General features: G+C 41.4%; 1 protein-coding gene across 1 annotated transcript in view; it reads left to right on the top strand.

The window, feature by feature from the left end:
* PCYOX1 (prenylcysteine oxidase 1) overlaps nt 1–5,711 on the top strand; it is a 188,798-nt gene extending 183,087 nt beyond the window's left edge. Inside the window, exon 6 of the mRNA XM_053718162.1 lies at nt 4,968–5,711. Coding sequence (XP_053574137.1) covers nt 4,968–5,626 — 659 coding nt within the window. The 3' untranslated portion in view covers nt 5,627–5,711. The remainder of the gene's footprint in view (nt 1–4,967) is intronic.
* Nucleotides 5,712–23,353: the final 17,642 nt, after the last annotated feature.

Raw genomic sequence — 23,353 nt, forward strand, 5'->3', positions numbered from 1 at the left:
TCAAAGATCCTATGGATAAAAAATTAGAGGGTTTGCTTAAGAAGATGTTTGTTCAGCAAGGTTACCTTCTACAACCAATTTCATGCATTGTTCCTGTCACTACAGCAGCGTGTTTCTGGTTCGAAGAACTAGAAAAGTCGCTCAATAAAGAATCTTCGTATGAGGAGGTTATGGACAGAGTTCAAGCACTTAAATTGGCTAACTCTTTTATCTTAGACGCCACTTTGCAATAGCGGCGAAAAATTCAGGTTTTGCTATTGTGGCGCGCAGAGCGCTTTGGCTAAAGTCTTGGTCAGCGGATGTGTCCTCCAAGAACAAATTGCTTAACATCCCTTTCAAGGGTAAAACGCTGTTTGGCCCTGACTTGAAAGGGATTATTTCAGACATCACTGGGGGAAAGGGCCACGCCCTTCCTCAGGATAGATCTTTTAAGACTAAAAATAAGCCAAATTTTCGTCCCTTTCGCAGAAACGGACCAGCCTCAAATTCTACACCCCCTAAGCAAGAGGGTAATAGTTCTCAAACCAAACCAGCCTGGAGACCGATGCAAGGCTGGAACAAGGGTAAGCAGGCCAAGAAACCTGCCACTGCTACTAAAACAGCATGAAGTGTTGGCCCCCGATCCGGGACCGGATCTGGTGGGGGGCAGACTCTCTCTCTTTGCTCAGGCTTGGGCAAGAGATGTTCAGGATCCTTGGGCGCTAGAAATAGTTTCTCAAGGTTATCTCCTGGAATTCAAGGAACTGCCCCCAAGGGGAAGGTTCCACAGGTCTCAATTGTCTTCAAACCAAATAAAGAGACAGGCATTCTTACATTGTGTAGAAGACCTGTTAAGAATGGGAGTGATTCATCCTGTTCCATTAGGAGAACAAGGGATGGGGTTTTACTCCAATCTGTTCATAGTTCCCAAAAAAGAGGGAACATTCAGACCAATTTTAGATCTCAAGATTCTAAACAAATTTCTCAGGGTTCCATCGTTCAAAATGGAAACCATTCGAACAATTCTTCCTACCATCCAGGAAGGTCAGTTCATGACCACGGTGGATTTAAAGGATGCGTATCTACATATTCCTATCCACAAGGAACATCATCGGTTCCTACGGTTCGCCTTTCTGGACAAGCATTACCAGTTTGTGGCACTTCCATTCGGATTGGCCACTGCTCCAAGGATTTTCACAAAGGTACTAGGATCCCTTCTAGCGGTGCTAAGACCAAGGGGCATTGCAGTAGTACCTTACTTGGACGACATACTGATTCAAGCGTCGTCTCTGTCAAAAGCAAAGGCTCATACGGACATTGTCCTAGCCTTTCTCAGATCTCACGGGTGGAAAGTGAACGTAGAAAAAAGTTCTCTATCCCCGTCAACAAGAGTTCCCTTCTTGGGAACAATAATAGATTCCTTAGAAATGAAGATTTTTCTGACAGAGGCCAGAAAATCAAAACTTCTAAGCTCTTGTCAAGTACTTCATTCTGTTCTTCTTCCTTCCATAGCGCAGTGCATGGAAGTAATAGGTTTGATGGTTGCAGCAATGGACATAGTTCCTTTTGCGCGAATTCATCTAAGACCATTACAACTGTGCATGCTCAAACAGTGGAATGGGGATTATACAGACTTGTCTCCGACGATCCAAGTCGATCAGAGAACCAGAGATTCACTCCGTTGGTGGCTGACCCTGGACAACCTGTCACAGGGAATGAGCTTCCGCAGACCAGAGTGGGTCATTGTCACTACCGACGCCAGTCTGGTGGGCTGGGGCGCGGTCTGGGAACCCCTGAAAGCTCAGGGTCTATGGTCTCGGGAAGAATCTCTTCTCCCGATAAACATTCTGGAACTGAGAGCGATATTCAATGCTCTCAAAGCTTGGCCTCAACTAGCAATGGCCAAATTCATAAGGTTTCAATCAGACAACATGACGACTGTTGCATATATCAACCATCAGGGGGGAACAAGGAGTTCCCTGGCGATGGAAGAAGTGACCAAAATAATTCAATGGGCGGAGAATCACTCCTGCCACTTGTCTGCAATCCACATCCCAGGAGTGGAAAATTGGGAAGCGGATTTTCTGAGTCGTCAGACATTCCATCCGGGGGAGTGGGAACTCCATCCGGAAATCTTTGCCCAAATAACTCAATTATGGGGCATTCCAGACATGGATCTGATGGCGTCTCGTCAGAACTTCAAGGTTCCTTGCTACGGGTCCAGATCCAGGGATCCCAAGGCGACTCTAGTAGATGCACTAGTAGCACCTTGGACCTTCAACCTAGCTTATGTATTCCCACCGTTTCCTCTCATTCCCAGGCTGGTAGCCAGGATCAATCAGGAGAGGGCTTCGGTGATCTTGATAGCTCCTGCGTGGCCACGCAGAACTTGGTATGCAGACCTGGTGAATATGTCATCGGCTCCACCATGGAAGCTACCTTTGAGACAGGACCTTCTTGTTCAAGGTCCATTCGAACATCCGAATCTGGCTTCACTCCAACTGACTGCTTGGAGATTGAACGCTTGATTTTATCAAAGCGTGGGTTTTCAGATTCTGTCATTGATACTCTTATTCAGGCTAGAAAGCCTGTAACTAGGAAAATTTACCATAAAATATGGAAAAAATATATCTGTTGGTGTGAATCTAAAGGATTCCCATGGAACAAGATAAAAATTCCTAAGATTCTATCCTTTCTACAAGAGGGTTTGGAGAAAGGATTATCTGCAAGTTCTTTGAAGGGACAGATTTCTGCTTTATCTGTTTTACTTCACAAAAAACTGGCGGCTGTGCCAGATGTTCAAGCTTTTGTTCAGGCTCTGGTTAGAATCAAGCCTGTTTACAAACCTTTGACTCCTCCTTGGAGTCTCAATTTAGTTCTTTCAGTTCTTCAAGGGGTTCCGTTTGAACCCTTACATTCCGTAGATATTAAGTTACTATCTTGGAAAGTTTTGTTTTTGGTTGCAATTTCTTCTGCTAGAAGAGTTTCAGAGTTATCTGCTCTGCAGTGTTCTCCTCCTTATCTGGTGTTCCATGCAGATAAGGTGGTTTTGCGTACTAGACCTGGTTTTCTTCCGAAAGTTGTTTCTAACAAAAATATTAACCAGGAGATAGTTGTGCCTTCTTTGTGTCCGAATCCAGTTTCAAAGAAGGAACGTTTGTTGCACAATTTGGATGTAGTTCGTGCTCTAAAATTCTATTTAGGGGCTACAAAGGATTTCAGACAAACATCTTCTTTGTTTGTTGTTTATTCTGGTAAAAGGAGAGGTCAAAAAGCAACTTCTACCTCTCTCTCTTTTTGGCTTAAAAGCATCATCCGATTGGCTTATGAGACTGCCGGACGGCAGCCTCCTGAAAGAATCACAGCTCACTCCACGAGGGCTGTGGCTTCCACATGGGCCTTCAAGAACGAGGCTTCTGTTGATCAGATATGTAAGGCAGCGACTTGGTCTTCACTGCACACTTTTACTAAATTTTACAAATTTGATATTTTTGCTTCTTCGGAGGCTATTTTTGGGAGAAAGGTTTTGCAAGCCGTGGTGCCTTCTATCTAGGTGACCTGATTTGCTCCCTCCCATCATCCGTGTCCTAAAGCTTTGGTATTGGTTCCCACAAGTAAGGATGACGCCGTGGACCGGACACACCTATGTTGGAGAAAACAGAATTTATGCTTACCTGATAAATTACTTTCTCCAACGGTGTGTCCGGTCCACGGCCCGCCCTGGTTTTTTAATCAGGTCTGATGAATTATTTTCTCTAACTACAGTCACCACGGTATCATATGATTTCTCCTATGCATATTCCTCCTTTACGTCGGTCGAATGACTGGGGTAGGCGGAGCCTAGGAGGGATCATGTGACCAGCTTTGCTGGGCTCTTTGCCATTTCCTGTTGGGGAAGAGAATATCCCACAAGTAAGGATGACGCCGTGGACCGGACACACCGTTGGAGAAAGTAATTTATCAGGTAAGCATAAATTCTGTTTTGAAGTGGGCAGCGGAGCGCGGGGTATTTAAATTTCATATTTATATTAAAAAGTAAGTTATAGCGCATCTTTGTTATAACTGATTTATTAAACTCCATCTAAAATATAACTAACATTCCAGATCTGATTTTAAAAAGGGGAGAGTTTACCATAACTTTAACATATATTTTGATGTTTTAATTGTTGCATGTATTTAGGGCTAGATTACAAATTGAGCGCAAAATATTTGCGCTCAAGTTAGTAATACCTGTGCACGCGAATATGCGCTGGTATTACAAGTGAGGTGCAATGGGAATGTGACAATATAATGTTAATGTAAATATATGTTAGTAATATGAAGATTTTATATTTTTATTAAAGGCTCAGGAAACCCCAACATTTTCTTTCATGATTTTGATAGAACATAAAAATTTAAACAACCTTTCAAATTACTTCTATTATCAAATTAGCTTCATTATCTTTTTATCCTTTGCTGAAGGAACACCATTGCACTACTAGCAGCTAGATGAACACATCTAGTTAGCCAATTACAAGAGACAAATGTGTGCAGGTACCAATCAGCAGCTAGCTCCCACTAGTGTAGGATATGTGTGCATTCCTTTTCAACAATTGATATCAATGAAGCTCATTTGAAAATAGAAGTGAATTTAAAAGTGTCTTAAAATTACATGCTCTATCTGAATCATGCAAGTTTAACTGTTGATTTCCTTTCCCTTTAATTTATCAGTAGAATTCACAAAAAGTCACAAGTATTTCAGGTTCAGTTAAAATACTATTTTAATATGTAAGTCAACTGGGCTTATACCGGAAGCTGTAGTAAATCTTTGCATATGGCCTGTTGCATCAAAGCTCAGAACCTCATGGCAACAAGTTATGTTATCCTGTTTCATTACAATAACTTTTTGTCGTATTGGTAACCTACGCGATAGTCTCTGTGTAGGTTATATATAATAACTTTAAAAAACCCTTGCCTATTGTGTATAAATCGTTGTTTTTATACTGTAGGTGGATCAGTGAAGCTATACGAAGTAAGCTATGAGACCTCGGAAGGTTCCCACTTGGACATGTATGATATATTAGTGATTGCAACTCCTCTCAACAAGGGCATTTCCAACATTAACTTCCTGGGTTTCAGCCCTCCCATTGAGACTTTCTCCAAACGCTACCAACAAACAGTAGCCACGTTTGTACATGGACGGATCAATGCCTCCTTCTTTGGGTGTCTGCTACCCTGCCAGTTTAAGCTATCTGAAATCTTGACAACAAATGATCCCAAATTGTTCTTTAGCAGTATTGGTGCTGTGAGTCCTGTGAAACCATCTCAAACAGAGAATACAAAACTCAATGATCTTAAAGTATGGAAGGTTTTTTCGACTGAGCCACTAAGAGAAGATCAGCTGCATCTCCTTTTTGAATCGTATCATGCAGTAATTGTGAAAAAGTGGCTGGCTTATCCTGTATACAATCCTCCAGAAAAACTACCTCCTGTTATTCTCCATGACAGAATGTATTACATTAATAGCATAGAATGGGCTGCAAGTGCCATGGAAATGAGTGCCATCTCAGCCAAAAATGTTGCCTTGCTTTCTCATCATCGCTGGTATGGCAAGGAAGAACAGATTGACCAGGAGAACTTAACTGAAAGGCTCAAATCTGAGCTGTAAGTGGTTTTGAATATTACAAACTGATTTCACTAGCCATTATTTGCAACACTTATTAACACCATAATAAAGTTTGTGTGGGTCTTTATTCACTTTGTTTTGTTTTTGTGGAGGCCAAATGGCCAGGGCTAGCTATGTAATGGGACCTGGTGAGACCATGGCACCAAGTCTACATAATATGGGTGGCACATAGGAAGCGCATGTTCTGGCTAATATTGTTAAAGGGACAGTCTAGTCAAAATTAAACTTTTATGATTCAGATAAGGCATGCAATTTTAAACAACTTTCCAATTTACTTTTTCTTCCTAAATGGAAAGAGTCCACAGCTGCATTCATTACTTTTGGGAATTAGGAACCTGGCCACCAGGAGGAGGCAAAGTCACCCCAGCCAAAGGCTTAAATAATCCTCCCACTTCCCTCATCCCCCAGTCATTCTTTGCCTTTCGTCCCAGGAGGTTGGCAGAGAAGTGTCAGAAGTTTGTTTTGTCTCTTATGGAGTGTAGTACTCTTCGACATGGGACGGGAGTTTTAAGTAATTCTATCAGTCTCTCAGTGAGGGGCAATCAGCGTTGTTGAACTTCGCTTTGCTGCCTGCTTTCTTCTCTCAAGTACATGGCGGAGGCGCTGCTACTATTCGTCACACTTGAAGGGCCGTGTTCCTGTTCCACGGCGTAGATTCCAGTGAGATCGTTTCATTTTACTTCAACAGAATGTACTGTAACTTAATTGTTTCCTGTAAGGTTCTATCCTGGAAACAGGGCTCATTAAATATGTATATGTATATATATTATAATACAATAAGGAAAATAGCCCACTATTGTCCGGCATAGGACTATAACTCTATCATAAAACATCCCACATATAAACAGAAAAGCAGAAGAGAGAGATATAAACCCTCAGTCAATGTGTAAAGAGAATTTATTATAACAATAGACAACATATGTAAATCTACTTCCAGTTTGCTACATGAACATATCTGTGAGCCAGTTAGCATGTCGTTTTTGGCCACACGTGAGGCGTGCTTATGCACTCAAGTGCCTCTGGATATTCGCAACCACCTTGGTTCTGAAGGAACTACCATCTTTGCAGCAACGCTCAAAAGGTAACCATATACCGGATATCCCACTTTGGAACAACGGAATGAAGCATACATGAATAAAGGTAACACAGCGATAATTCCTGTTAAATGCAATATGCCTTAAGAAGATAGGCGATACAGCAGTGCTTTAAAAGCAACAGTGATATTGGCATCATGCTGAATGTTACTTAGCATGTTACATATCCTTTGTTGAAGGATGAAAAATTTCGTTTGATTTGTTCCAATATTGGTAGACATGAGGATCTGATTATAAATAGTGGAGGATACATGGTTGTCAAGAAGTGTTTGGGACAATGCCGCTAATGTTTGTTTTTGGATTACAAATACAGCTTTTTTGCTGTCTATTAAGAATGGTGGTTTGCGAACTCTGAATTGGCTCTTGGTTGGACATATTGATATCTGAACGCTTGATTTTGGAATTAAATGTTCTAAGAATAATATTGCCCAACATTGATCTATTTCTTTTGGAACATATTGCTGCATTAATCATTGGATTTTGTATTTGTCATTTACTGATATGTTCATGTTGCAAACTGGAAGTAGATTTACATATGTTGTCTATTATTATAATAAATTCTCTTTACACATTGGCTGAGGGTTTATATCTCTCTCTCCTGCTTTTCTGTTTATATGTGGGATGTTTTATGATAGTTATAGTCCTGTGCTGGACAATAGTGGTCTATTTTCCTTATTGTTTTATTTTCTATTAATACCACTACCGTGCACTTTTTGTAAATGTATCTCTAGTTTAGGGAACATTACATTTCTTCTACAAGATACGAGTCCACGGATTCATCCTTACTTGTGGGATATTATCATCCTGCTAACAGGAAGTGGCAAAGAGCACCACAGCAGAGCTGTCTATATAGCTCCTCACTTGACTCCACCCCCCAGTCATTCTCTTTGCCTATGCTAGTAATAGGAAGGGTAAAGTGATAGTGGTGATAAAATGATAGTTTTAATTTCTTCAATCAAGAAGTTTTTTTATTTTAAATGGTACCGGTGAGTACTATTTGTCTCAGGGAGGATATGAAAGAAGATTTCCCCCTGAAATTGATGATTTTAGCAGCAGTTACTAAGATCAATTATGGTTCCCACAGATCTGAAGGTAATATGAGAAAACTCTTCAGTGTGGAGGACGGTCTCATGCAGCAAGCAGCATTTGAGGTATGTTTCAGCCCCTTTCTTCTAAGGAAACTTAGTGTATCAGAATTGGCTGATTTGGTTCCTTATAGTGGGAACAGGGTAAGCAGTAGTCCTGTAAATGAAAAGGGTGTTATTGTCCTACTGGGTGTTTTACTGACATTATTGCAGCAATTAGATACGCAGCATATAATATTGACACTGGGGTATTTTACAAAATTTTGGCATAAAATAAGCTTATTGATAAAGAGGACTTTATGTTGTCATTATATGTTTGGGGACCACATGGCTGTTTGTAACCGCTTCCCATGCGGTAGTTTAATCAAATAGTGCGACGTCCATTATGGACGGGGCCTATTTTCGCGCCTCAGATGCGCAGTTTACTCTGAAGGAGACAGCAGACATTAGCTCCGGTTGGGTCCTATCTGTGCGTTATACTATCCGGATTGGTGTCGAGTCGTTTGGCAGTTATCGTTATTTAGCAGGGGTCGTTATTTAGCAAATTGAGTTTTGTTTTGATTTATGTTCCTGTAGAGGGTAAATTTCTGCTCTTGCATGTGGGATGCAATAATTTTTGGCATCTCTGTATATCCATACCTAGGCCTAGATTTGGAGTTTGGCGGTAGATGGGTTGTTAACGCTACGCAGGCTTTTTTCTGGCCGCACCATAAATTTAACTCTGGTATCGAGAGTCCAAAAAAATGCTGCGTTAGGCTCCAAAAAAGGAGCGTAGAGCATTTTTACCGCAAATGCAACTCTCGATACCAGAGTTGCTTACGGACGCGGCCAGCCTCAAAAACGTGCTCGTGCACGATTCTCCCATAGGAAACAATGGGGCTGTTTGAGCTGAAAAAAAACCTAACACCTGCAAAAAAGCAGCGTTCAGCTCCTAACGCAGCCCCATTGTTTCCTATGGGGAAACACTTCCTACGTCTGCACCTAACACTCTAACATGTACCCCGAGTCTAAACACCCCTAACCTTACACTTATTAACCCCTAATCTGCCGCCCCCGCTATCGCTGACCCCTGCATTATATTATTAACCCCTAATCTGCCGCTCCGTAAACCGCCGCAACTTACATTATCCCTATGTACCCCTAATCTGCTGCCCCTAACACCGCCGACCCCTGTATTATATTTATTAACCCCTAACCTGCCCCCCACAACGTCGCCGCTAGCTACTTACAATAATTAACCCCTAATCTGCCGACCGCAAAGCGTCGCCACCTACGTTATCCTTATGTACCCCTAATCTGCTGCCCCTAACACCGCCGACCCCTATATTATATTTATTAACCCCTAATCTGCCCCCCTCAACGTCGCCGACACCTGCCTACACTTATTAACCCCTAATCTGCCGAGCGGACCGCACCGCTACTATAATAAAGTTATTAACCCCTAATCCGCCTCACTAACCCTATCATAAATAGTATTAACCCCTAATCTGCACTCCCTAACATCGCCGACACCTAACTTCAATTATTAACCCCTAATCTGCCGACCGGAGCTCACCGCTACTATAATAAATGGATTAACCCCTAAAGCTAAGTCTAACCCTAACACTAACACCCCCCTAACTTAAATATAATTTACATCTAACAAAATTAATTAACTCTTATTAAATAAATTATTCCTATTTAAAGATAAATACTTACCTGTAAAATAAATCCTAATATAGCTACAATATAAATTATAATTATATTGTAGCTATTTTAGGATTAATATTTATTTTACAGGTAACTTTGTAATTATTTTAACCAGGTACAATAGCTATTAAATAGTTAAGAACTATTTAATAGTTACCTAGTTAAAATAATAACAAAATTACCTGTAAAATAAATCCTAACCTAAGTTATAATTAAACCTAACACTACCCTATCAATAAATTAATTAAATAAAATACCTACAATTACCTACAATAAAACCTAACACTACACTATCAATAAATAAATTAAATACAATTCCTACAAATAACTACAATTACATAAACTAACTAAAGTACAAAAAATAAAAAAGAACTAAGTTACAAAAAATAAAAAAATATTTACAAACATAAGAAAAATATTACAACAATTTTAAACTAATTACACCTACTCTAAGCCCCCTAATAAAATAACAAAGACCCCCAAAATTAAAAAATGCCCTACCCTATTCTAAATTAATAGAGTTAAAAGCTCTTTTACCTTACCAGCCCTGAACAGGGCCCTTTGCGGGGCATGCCCCAAGAAAATCAGCTCTTTTGCCTGTAAAAAAAAACATACAATACCCCCCCCCCAACATTACAACCCACCACCCACATACCCCTAATCTAACCCAAACCCCCTTTAAATAAACCTAACACTAAGCCCCTGAAGATCTTCCTACCTTGTCTTCACCTCAACAGGTATCACCGATCCGTCCTGGCATCCGGTGCTGAAGAGGTCCAGAAGAGGCTCCAAAGTCTTCCTCCTATCCGGCAAGAAGAGGACATCCGGACCGGCAAACATCTTCTTCCAAGCGGCATCTTCAATCTTCTTCCATCCGGTGCGGAGCGGGTCCATCTTGAAGCAGCCGACGCGGATCCATCCTCTTCTTCCGGCGTCTCCCGACGAATGACGGTTCCTTTAAGGGACGTCATCCAAGATGGCGTCCCTCGAATTCCGATTGGCTGATAGGATTCTATCAGCCAATCGGAATTAAGGTAAGAATATTCTGATTGGCTGATGGAATCAGCCAATCAGAATCAAGTTCAATCCGATTGGCTGATCCAATCAGCCAATCAGATTGAGCTCGCATTCTATTGGCTGTTCCGATCAGCCAATAGAATGCGAGCTCAATCTGATTGGCTGATTGGATCGGCCAATCGGATTGAACTTGATTCTGATTGGCTGATTCCATCAGCCAATCAGAATATTCTTACCTTAATTCCGATTGGCTGATAGAATCCTATCAGCCAATCGGAATTCGAGGGACGCCATCTTGGATGACGTCCCTTAAAGGAACCGTCATTCGTCGGGAGACGCCGGAAGAAGAGGATGGATCCGCGTCGGCTGCTTCAAGATGGACCCGCTCCGCACCGGATGGAAGAAGATTGAAGATGCCGCTTGGAAGAAGATGTTTGCCGGTCCGGATGTCCTCTTCTTGCCGGATAGGAGGAAGACTTTGGAGCCTCTTCTGGACCTCTTCAGCACCGGATGCCAGGACGGATCGGTGATACCTGTTGAGGTGAAGACAAGGTAGGAAGATCTTCAGGGGCTTAGTGTTAGGTTTATTTAAAGGGGGTTTGGGTTAGATTAGGGGTATGTGGGTGGTGGGTTGTAATGTTGGGGGGGGGGTATTGTATGTTTTTTTTTACAGGCAAAAGAGCTGATTTTCTTGGGGCATGCCTCGCAAAGGGCCCTGTTCAGGGCTGGTAAGGTAAAAGAGCTTTTAACTTTATTAATTTAGAATAGGGTAGGGCATTTTTTTATTTTGGGGGTCTTTGTTATTTTATTAGGGGGCTTAGAGTAGGTGTAATTAGTTTAAAATTGTTGTAATATTTTTCTTATGTTTGTAAATATTTTTTTATTTTTTGTAACTTAGTTCTTTTTTATTTTTTGTACTTTAGTTAGTTTATGTAATTGTAGTTATTTGTAGGAATTGTATTTAATGTATTTATTGATAGTGTAGTGTTAGGTTTTATTGTAGGTAATTTTAGGTATTTTATTTAATTAATTTATTAATAGGGTAGTGTTAGGTTTAATTATAACTTAGGTTAGGATTTATTTTACAGGTAATTTTGTTATTTTAACTAGGTAACTATTAAATAGTTCTTAACTATTTAATAGCTATTGTACCTGGTTAAAATAATTACAAAGTTGCCTGTAAAATAAATATTAATCCTAAAATAGCTACAATATAATTATAATTTATATTGTAGCTATATTAGGATTTATTTTACATGTAAGTATTTATCTTTAAATAGGAATAATTTATTTAATAAGAGTTAATTAATTTCGTTAGATGTAAATTATATTTAAGTTAGGGGGGTGTTAGTGTTAGGGTTAGACTTAGCTTTAGGGGTTAATCCATTTATTATAGTAGCGGTGAGCTCCGGTCGGCAGATTAGGGGTTAATAATTGAAGTTAGGTGTCGGCGATGTTAGGGAGGGCAGATTAGGGGTTAATACTATTTATGATAGGGTTAGTGAGGCGGATTAGGGGTTAATAACTTTATTATAGTAGCGCTCAGGTCCGGTCGGCAGATTAGGGGTTAATAAGTGTAGGCAGGTGTCGGCGACGTTGAGGGGGGCAGATTAGGGGTTAATAAATATAATATAGGGGTCGGCGGTGTTAGGGGCAGCAGATTAGGGGTACATAAGGATAACGTAGGTGGCGGCGCTTTGCGGTCGGCAGATTAGGGGTTAATTATTGTAAGTAGCTGGCGGCGACGTTGAGGGGGGCAGGTTAGGGGTTAATAAATATAATACAGGGGTCGGCGGTGTTAGGGGCAGCAGATTAGGGGTACATAGGGATAATTTAGCTGGCGGCGCTTTGCGGTCGGCAGATTAGGGGTTAAAAAAAAAAACGAGTGGCGGCGATGTGGGGGGACCTCAGTTTAGGGGTACATAGGTAGTTTATGGGTGTTAGTGTACTTTAGGGTACAGTAGTTAAGAGCTTTATGAACCGGCGTTAGCCCAGAAAGCTCTTAACTCCTGCTTTTTTTCTGCGGCTGGAGTTTTGTCGTTAGAGCTCTAACGCTCACTTCAGAAACGACTCTAAATACCGGCGTTAGGAAGATCCCATTGAAAAGATAGGATACGCAATTGACGTAAGGGGATCTGCGGTATGGAAAAGTCGCGGCTGAAAAGTGAGCGTTAGACCCTTACCTACACGACTCCAAATACCGGCGGTAGCCTAAAACCAGCGTTAGGAGCCTCTAACGCTGGTTTTCACGGCTACCGCCAAACTCTAAATCTAGGCCCTAGTTTTTGAACGTTTATAGACCTTATTAAATGTGTTTGGAAAAATTGTGTGCTTTTATCTCTTAAAGGCACAGTACTCGTTTTTTTGCAAAATTGTTTTTTTCAATAAAAAGTCTTTACCAACTGTTGTGGTTATTACTACTTTGTTTAACATGTCTGACATTGAGGGAACTCATTGCTCTATGTGTTTAGAAGCCATTGTGGAACCCCCACTTACATTGTGTACCTCTTGTACTGATAGAGCCTTTCACTGTAAAGAACATATTTTAGCAAATGAAAGTGTGTCTAAGGATGATTCTCAGTCTGAAGAGAATCAGGATATGCCATCCAATTCTACCCAAGTGTCACAACCGTTAACACCCACACAAGCGACACCTAGTACCTCTAGTGCGTCTTATTCTTTTCCTCTGCAAGATATGGCTGCAGTTATGTCAACTACCCTCACTGAGGTATTATCTAAACTGCCAGTTTTGCAAGGTAAACGCAGTAGGCCAGGTATTAATGTAAATACTGAACCCTCTGATGCTTTATTAGCCATTTCCAATGTACCCTCACAGTGCTCTGAATTGGGGGTCAGGGAATTATTGTCTGAGGGAGAACTTTCAGATTCAGGGAATGTGTTACCTCAGACAGATTCGGAGTTAGCGTCCTTTAAATTTAAGTTTAAACACCTCCGCCTGTTGCTCAGGGAGGTCCTAGCGACTCTGGATGATTGTGAACCTATTTCAATTCCTCCAGAAAAATTGTGTAAGATGGATAAATATCTAGAAGTACCTACTTACACTGATGTTTTTGTGGTTCCCAAAAGAATTTCGGAAATTGTTAAAAAGGAATGGGATAGACCAGGTATACCGTTCTCTCCCCCTATATATATATCAGACACCATCAGGGACTCTTGGCAAATGGTCCCTAAGGTGGAGGGAGCAATATCTACTCTAGCTAAGCATACAACTATACCTATTGAGGACAGTTGTGCTTTCAAAGACCCTATGGATAAAAAGTTAGAGGGTTTTCTAAAAAAGATATTTATTCACCAGGGTTTCTTGTTACAGCCTACTGCCTGCATTGTTCCAGTAATTACGGCGGCGGCTTTCTGGTTTGACGCCCTTGAGGAGTCTCTGAAGGTAGAGACACCCTTAGAGCAGTGTTTTTCAACCAGTGTGCCGTGGCACACTAGTGTGCCGTGAGAGATCCTCAGGTGTGCCACGGCAGACTGACAACAGTGTGACATATTTTTTAAACTTTGCTTGTTTTTTACTCCCAGTGCAGGGGTAGTTTGTAGGAGGCATAGCATAACAGCACAATACATACAGTATGTGTGTGTTTGTGTGTATGTGTATATATATGCTGTATTAGGCTACAATGTGTGATTTTTTTTTAATTTTGGGATGGTGGTGTGCCACAGGATTTTTTAATGTAAAAAAGTGTGCCACGGCAAAAAAAAGGTTAAAAATCACTGCCTTAGAGGACATTTTGGACAGAATTAGAGCTCTCAAGCTAGCTATTTCCTTTATCACAGATGCTGCTTTTCAGATTGCTAAATTAGCGACAAAAAATGCAGGCTTTGCAATTTTGGCGCGCAGAGCGCTATGGTTAAAATCGTGGTCTGCTGATGTATCATCAAAATTTAAACTTTTAGCTATTCCATTCAAGGGTAAGACCCTATTCGGCCCTGAATTGAATGAAATCATTTCCGACATTACTGGAGGTAAAGGTCACGCCCTACCTCAAGACAAACCTCTTAAGATGAGGGGTAAACAAAATAATTTTCGTTCCTTTCGAAATTTCAAAGGAGTACCCTCTGCTTCCCCTTCCTCCACTATACAGGAAGGGAATTTTGCTCAATCCAAGTCTGTCTGGAGACCTAACCAGGCCTGGAATAAGGGTAAACAAGCCAAGAAGCCTACTGCTGCTACCAAGACAGCATGAAGGGGCAGCCCCTGATCCAGGACCGGATCTAGTAGGGGGCAGACTTTCTCTCTTTGCTCAGGCTTGGGCAAGAGATGTTCAGGATCCCTGGGCATTGGAAATTGTGACCCAGGGGTATCAGTTGGAATTTAAGGAATTTCTCCCAAGGGGGAGATTTCATCTTTCACGTTTGTCTGTAGACCAGACAAAAAGAGAGGCGTTCTTACACTGTAAAAGACCTCTATACCATGGGAGTAATTTGTCCAGTTCCAAAGCTGGAACAGGGACAGGGGTTTTATTCAAATCTTTTCGTGGTTCCCAAAAAAGAGGGAACTTTCAAACCCATTTTAGATCTAAAATGTCTAAAAAAAATTCTCAGAGTCCCATCGTTCAAGATGGAGACTATATGAACAATCTTACCAATGATCCAGGAGGGTCAATACATGACCACCGTGGACCTAAAGGATGCGTATCTTCACATTCCTATCCACAAGGATCATCATCAGTTTCTAAGGTTTGCCTTTTTGGACAAGCATTATCAGTTTGTGGCCCTTCCCTTCGGGTTGGCCACAGCTCCCAGAATCTTCACAAAGGTGCTAGGGTCCCTTCTAGCGGTTCTCAGGCCGTGGGTCATAGCAGTGGCGCCCTATCTGGACGATATCTTGATTCAGGCGTCAACTTATCATCTGACACACGGACATAAATCTCACACGGACATTGTGTTGTCTTTCCTAAGAACTCACGGTTGGAAAGTGAATGTAGAAAAGAGTTCACTTGTTCCACAAACAAGAGTTCCATTCTTGGGAACTCTGATAGACTCGGTAGACATGAAAATATTTCTGATGGAGGTCAGAAAATCAAAGATTCTAAATACTTGCCGAGCTCTTCAGTCCATTCCTCGGCCATCAGTGGCTCACTTTATGGAGGTCATTGGATTAATGGTAGCAACAATGGACATCGTCCCATTTGCTCGCTTTCATCTCAGGCCACTGCAGCTGTGCATGCTCAGGCAGTGGAATGGGGATTATGCGAATTTATCTCCTCAGATAAATCTGGATCAAGAGACCAGAGACTCTTCTTTGGTGGCTATCACAGGATCATCTGTCCCAGGGAATGTGCTTCCACAGGCCATCATGGTTTATAGTGACAACGGACGCCAGCCGAAGGCTCAGGGTACTTGGACTCCGATGGAGTCTCAATTACCAATCAATATTCTGGAACTGAGAGCAATATTCAAAGCGCTTCAGGCGTGGCCTCAGTTGGCTCTGGCCAAATTCATAAGATTCCAGTCGGACAATATCACGACTGTGGCATATATCAATCAGGGGGGAACAAGGAGTTCTCTAGCGATGATAGAGGTATCAAGGATAATCCGATGGGCGGAGACTCACTCTTGCCATCTATCAGCAATCTATATCCCAGGAGTAGAGAACTGGGAAGCGGATTTTCTAAGTCGTCAGACTTTTCATCCGGGGGAGTGGGAACTCCATCTGGAGGTGTTTGCATCATTGATTCAACAATGGGGCATTCAGGAATTGGATCTAATGGCATCTCTACAGAATGCCAAGCTTCCACGTTACGGGTCCAGGTCAAGGGATCCCCAGGCTGTACTGATAGATGCTCTAGCAGTACCTTGGTCGTTCAACCTGGCTTATGTGTTTCCACCATTTCCTCTCCTGCCTTGTGTGATTGCAAGAATCAAACAGGAGAGAGCTTCAGTAATTCTAATAGCGCCTGCATGGCCACGCAGGGCTTGGTATGCGGATCTAGTGGACATGTCATCTTTACCTCCGTGGAAACTACCATTGAGGCAGGACCTTCTCATTCAAGGTCCATTCCAACATCCAAATCTAAATTATCTGCAGCTGACTGCCTGGAGATTGAACGCTTGATTTTTTCTCTAAGCAGGGATTCTCTGAGTCGGTCATTAATACTTTGATTCAGGCTCACAAGCCTGTCACGAGAAAAATTTGCGAATCCAAGGGCTACTCATGGAGTAGGGTTAGGATTCCTAGGATTTTGTCCTTTCTCCAAGAAGGATTGGAGAAGGGATTATCAGCTAGTTCCTTAAAGGGACAAATTTCTGCTTTGTCAATTTTACTACATAAGCGTCTGGCGGATGTCCTAGACGTTCAGTCTTTTTGTCAGGCTTTAATCAGAATCAAGCCTGTGTTTAAACCTATTGCTCCGCCATGGAGTTTGAATTTAGTTCTTAATGTTCTTCACGGGGTTCCGTTTGAACCCATGCATTCCATAGATATTAAGCTGTTATCTTGAAAAGTTTTGTTTTTAGTTGCTATCTCTTCTGCTTGAAGAGTTTCTGAGCTTTCTGCGTTACAATGTGATTCACCTTATCTTATATTCCATTCTGATAAGGTGGTTTTGCGTACTAAACCTGGATTCCTTCCTAAGGTTGTTTCAAATAAGAATATTAATCAGGAAAATGTTGTTCCTTCCTTGTGTCCTAATCCTTCTTCTAAGAAGGAACGCCTGTTACATAACTTGGACGTGGTTCGTGCTTTGAAGTTTTACTTACAAGCGACCAAGGATTTCCGTCAAACATCTTCTTTATTCATTGTTTATTCTGGAAAACGTAGGGGTCAAAAAGCTACTGCTACCTCTCTCTCTTTTTGGGTGAAAAGCATCATCCGCCTGGCATACAAGACTGCTGGACAGCAGCCTCCTGAAAAAATTAAGGCTCATTCCACTAGAGCTGTGGCTTCCACATGGGCTTTTAAAAACGATGCTTCTGTTGAACAGATTTGTAAGGCTGCGACTTAGTCCTCCCTTCATACTTTTTCCAAATTTTCCAAATTTGATACTTTTGCTTCTTCTGAGGCTATTTTTGGGAGAAAGGTTCTTCAAGCAGTGGTGGCTTCCGTTTAGGTATGTCTTGTCCCTCCCGTTCATCCGTGTCCTGTTGCTTTGGTATTGTATCCCACAAGTAAGGATGAATCCGTGGACTCGTCGTATCTTGTAGAAGAAAAGGAAATTTATGCTTACCTGATAAATTGATTTCTTCTACGATACGACGAGTCCACGGCCCGCCCTGTCATTTTAAGACAGAATTTATTTTTTTTAAAACTTCAGTCACCTCTGCACCTTTTAGCTTTTCCTTTCTCTTCCTATACCTTCGGTCGAATGACTGGTGGGTGGAGTCAAGGGAGGAGCTATATAGACTGCTCTGCTGTGGTGCTTTTTGCCACTTCCTGTTAGCAGGAGGATAATATCCCACAAGTAAGGATGAATCCGTGGACTCGTCGTATCGTAGAAGAAATCAATTTATCAGGTAAGCATAAATTTCCTTTTTGTGGCTACTCTCATATATATTGTACCAGTTGTGCTGATTTAAATACGTTTATGATATATATATATATGGCCTCAGTGAGGCTCCTTTGGTATCTTGGAATCGAGGGTTAATATATCCCGAGAGGGATTATTTAACGGGGTTTTTTAATCATGTTTGTTAAGTGATTCAATCTGCTTATGTGTAGTGTTAACTGGGCTCTTGGCTTAGAACATAAGGGCCTTTGGAAGTGATGCAACCTTATAGTTGGGCACGCTTTTTGAGTCGACTGAGAAATTCGGGTCTGCTAGTGTCTGGTTCTAGGAGGTGGCGAGTGCCCCAGCCATAGTGCGTGTCAGGTGCCGTTAGATTTTTCTTTAGTCCATATTAATATATTTCCTGTTAAATGCAATATGCCTTAAGAAGATAGGCGATGGGGGGCGGAGCGAGCAGCCGAGCATGATGGCCGCATTCTAATGAAGCTCTGAATGCGGGCCGGGTACTATCGCTGCTAAAATCGTCTAAGTGCCCTAATGACGAGCCCTAAACTACTCCCAACTATCGTGGACTCCTGGCAAACACTCCTGTGAAAAAAGGAGACCGAATTTCCTGCAAAGCGCAACTCCGGAACGAAAATTCAGGTTTGCGGCCTTCACCGCGCCCGCCATTTCTACAATCCTGACCATGACCTGACAACGGCTGGTCAGCGGTTAAGAGGATACAAGAAAAAAAAAAAGCAGACATCACACGAGAGGCTCACAAAACAATCAATTTAACAGCGCACGGAGCCAAGATAACCTGTCGTCATAATCTCAGATATCCCTGGAGGTCAGACCATGCGATGAGGCTTGCGGTAAGAAGCACATGAATTACACCTTAACTTCAGTAGCCACACGATAACAAGCAAGAAACGCACTCACATTCAAACGAACTTAAACTTTTTAATAGCCTGTAAATCCTACTATCACCCACAGACCGCATACCTACATGGGACTTTATAATCTTACATTAAGCGCTGTTCAATGCGCACTCAGGGGGTAATATATCATCGGAAACATTTCTCCTTGGCCCTGCTATAAGTCCCAGTCGGCAAAGAACTTTCCTATAGATGGGATATGCAATTCACACGTCCTGAATTACCCAAGACAGTTTGCACACTTTAACGATGCTAAGTATTAAGGCATACTGAAAGCTGCACTCGCCACTTGTATTCGCTAACCAGCCTGATATGTAATGCGAAGCCCACCGCTGAATGTGCATCTCCTGGCGTGTAAGTGCTCACAAAATTCCCCTGGAAGCCATTTTAACGACATCCCTGCTGATTTAACCTGGTCTACCTTCCTCTAAACAGCAGCAAGCTAGATATTGGTGAGGCAAATACCTTAACAACAGCTATAATAGCGCATATTGAGTGCAAAGAATACAAAACAAAAGATATATCATTTTGTGACATATGCTTCTAGTTAAGTGACTCAAGACAACACACTCCTCGCACAAGTACCCCTGTTACTTTTCCCGCCATACTAAGGTGTGGTGGGTCATACCCCACTCTCCTTTTCCCGCAATCGCCCTGTGAGGGTAAAAATCCCCAGGGGGTACAGTGCGTTGAAGCACCGCAATTCAGACCTTGCAATTTACTAACATTCTCAGGCAATATGTCACAGAGGAAAAATACCCGTCAGGACAAGCCACAAAAGCTTCCACCCACTAACCAGCCTGCAGTGCACACTTTTTTCAAGCAGACAGATTCCCTACCCACGACTAAAGTGATAGATCCTCTGCTGGCCAATATGGAAGAAGATCAAGACAGCTGCTCATCTATAACAATTGAAGCTGTAAATGCTACTACAGCCCAAGAAGATGACACTCCAATAACATATAAAGCCATTGTAACTTTAATTGAACAGGTTAAGACATGCATCAAAGACGAATGTGCTGACCTGAAAAAAGAGATCAGTGACTTAGGCCATAGGGTTGATACCCTAGAGGAACACGAATTCGTAGTGGCCCAGAAGTTAGCTCATCTCTCAACCAATCAAGCTCAGCAGGACCAACACATTGCAGATCTTGAAGATAAAATCGATGACTTAGAAAACCGCACTAGAAGAGGTAACCTCCGATTCAGGGGAATACCTGAATCAGTGGAAAATAATGAAATCCGTGACTACCTCCAAGCCTTATTCGCAGAAATACTGGGGAACAATTCTTCTGATAATCCTGAAATACCACTAGACAGAGCCCATCGGGCACTACGGCCAAAGCCCCCAGACGACTCCCCTCCAAGGGACATAGTAGTTCATTTTCAGAACTACAGCCAAAAAGAGGAAATATATAATGCTGCTAGAAAGAAACAAGCTATACATTTTCAGGACCACCGAATCCAAATATACCAGGATTTATCACTCAGAACACTACAGAAGAGACGGGACTTTCAACCCTTAACATCTCATCTCCGCTCACTACATATCCCATATAGATGGGGATTTCCCACTTCAGTAATAGTGATGGAAAACGGGAAGAAAATGGAATGCTCCTCGCCATCTGACATTCACAGATTCTGTACCATCATAAAAATCTCTTTGCCGGACATAACAAATCTTCAACTCCCACAAAGACAACAGAATGGTATTGCCAATCCCAAGTCTCAACGGAGACCAGACCAAGATACCAACACAAGACAGAATAAAAGGAGACAAGTAACTCCCACCAGTGATGAAAACATGGACTCAGACTCTGTCAGATGAGTAAATGCAATGTTCTTTTTCACTTGACTTTCTTCTTCCCAACAGGCTCTGAACATCATTATTTAGGTGCTCATAATTCATAGACTAATATGGTGCTATTATTTTGGTACTCTACTCCTCTTAAGTTAGGTTCTTGCCAAACCAAGTTCTGTTTTGCTATGCAACGAGTTTAAAATGATATGTTTGATACAGTTACCTGCATTTTCTTGTAAAAGATGTTGTTCAGACTATGTCAGATGAGTAAATGTAATGTTCTTTTTCACTTGACTTTCTTCTTCCCAATAAGCTCTGAACATCATTATTAAGGTGCTCATAATTCATAGACTAATATGGTGCTATTATTTTTGTAGAGACTCTACTTCTCTTAAGTTAAGTTCCTACTAAACCAAGTTCTGTTTTGCTATGCAATGAGTTTAAAATGTTATGTTTGATAGAATTACCTACATTTTCTTGTAAAAGATGTTGTTCCATTTATATTTTCACACTAAGCCGCAAAATAGCTCCTCACCATGACTATCCCTCAAACCACACTAAATGACCTGACTGTCTCCTAAGTCCGAGCCCCAAGACAGGACCTATACTCAAGCTCACATAGCAGAATTTTAAGTCTTCACTAAATCAAGTCCAGTTTCGTTATGCACTGAGATTAAAAGGTTGTTTATAATATGATTACGTGCACTTCCCTGTACAGTTATTGTTTCATTTATGCACCCAAACTAGGCCACAAAATATCCTTCCTCCATGGATACTTGCTAGACCAAACTAAACGACCTGACTATCCCGTACTTTAGAGCCCCAAGACAATACTTACACACACACCCTCATAGAGAAATTCATGGTTACTTTTTATACACCCCCTTTCTCACTACTTAGATCTCTCACAGGATTAAACGATACCAGGGCACACTGACTAACCAAGTAAGCTTGATAACCTGATTCCTGAACGACCCATACGACTGAGGTAATGTGTATAAAACTAAACATTTCCAAATATCCACCCTCCCCAACTGACTATACAAAAAGCCCATAATGCACTCTCCAATAACCCTAAAGTACTCTCGGATAAAACTAAAGCCAGCTGATTGCATCTTTGGTGCTAAAACAATTCCGGGAAATAGTCTGCCCCTTATTATTATTATTACTGGGCTAGTATCACGCTTATCTACACTACGCACACACTGACTTACTTCACACCAATACCCGGCCTGTAATAATAGCTCCTACATATACAAGCACAAGTTACGAATTGATAATCTGTTAATTGTATTTTTTTTTCTTTACTTCTTTTGCTCTCTCTCAGATTCAGATTCAAATTGAAATCGTATATTAATATTATTTGAATTATTATTGCTAAACTTATTGCACACTGTTCTACTATTTTTTTTTTGAAAGTCATAATTTTTCTTTTCCATTTCCCACCCCAACTGACAATAACTAAACGACTCTTTCATTGTTACCTATCCTACCTATATCTTTCCAACAAAAACCCTCCCACCCCCCTCCCCTAGCGTCCCGTCTGGTCTTGCGATAACTGTCGGATAATTAATTCGAGCCACTGGACACTATGGTAGCACCCAGAGCACACCACAATGAGGAAACTTTACTCATAGCCACTCAAAACGTTAAGGGCTTTCTCTCAGCGGAGAAGCGCTCTATAGCTTTCCATGATTTCTATAAACGAAAGATTGACATCATTATGACTCAGGAAACACACTTCAAAAAAAATCGCAAGCCTATTCTATCTAAGAGATATTATGATCAGCACTTTTATAGCTCAAATACACATAGGAAAAACGGGGTTTGTATCTCGTTTAGGCGTAACTTTCCTTTTGAACTACTACAGAAACACACTGATAACGAAGGAAGAATTCTAATTTTAGTTGGCCTATGTTACGGCGCTCCGCTTACCTTGGTAAACACTTATGCTCCAAACAGACCCACCCCTAACTTTTTTAAAACCTTAGCTAACAAAGTTCTAGACCTAGCCAAGGGACCTATCATTGTTGGTGGAGATCTTAATTTCCCCATGAACCCAACACTGGATACATCCAGTGGGAAATCATATCTCCGTAATAATACTCTTAATTCCAACTGCGCAGCCCTACGAACGATTAATTTATTCGATACATGGAGAGTAGTACACACTAATAAAAGAGACTACACCTTCTTCTCACACCCTCAACACTCGTATTCCAGATTAGACTATATCCTATGTGACCAAGCCCTACTCTCTGCTCTAGTACACTCGAAAATTTCTCATACATCATGGTCTGACCATAGTATGGTCTCAACAGAATTTAAATGGGCTAATAAACCACACACTACATTTAACTGGAGACTCAATGACCACATAATGACCAACCAGGAAACAGTTGATGACCTTAAAAAACACTCAGATGAATTTTTTCAGATAAATAAACCTGAAGACACATCGCCCGCTAACAACTGGGAAGCATATAAATGTTTTATAAGGGGGGTTATAATAAATCACACAGCTACACAACGTAAGATCCACACGACTCAATTCACCTCCCTGACTAACGATCTGACTGCATGTGAGGCTAGGCTTAAAAAGGACCCATCCTCTACCACTGAACTTACCAAGCT

The sequence above is a fragment of the Bombina bombina genome, chromosome 6 (assembly GCF_027579735.1).
Source record: "Bombina bombina isolate aBomBom1 chromosome 6, aBomBom1.pri, whole genome shotgun sequence".
NCBI lineage: Eukaryota > Metazoa > Chordata > Amphibia > Anura > Bombinatoridae > Bombina > Bombina bombina.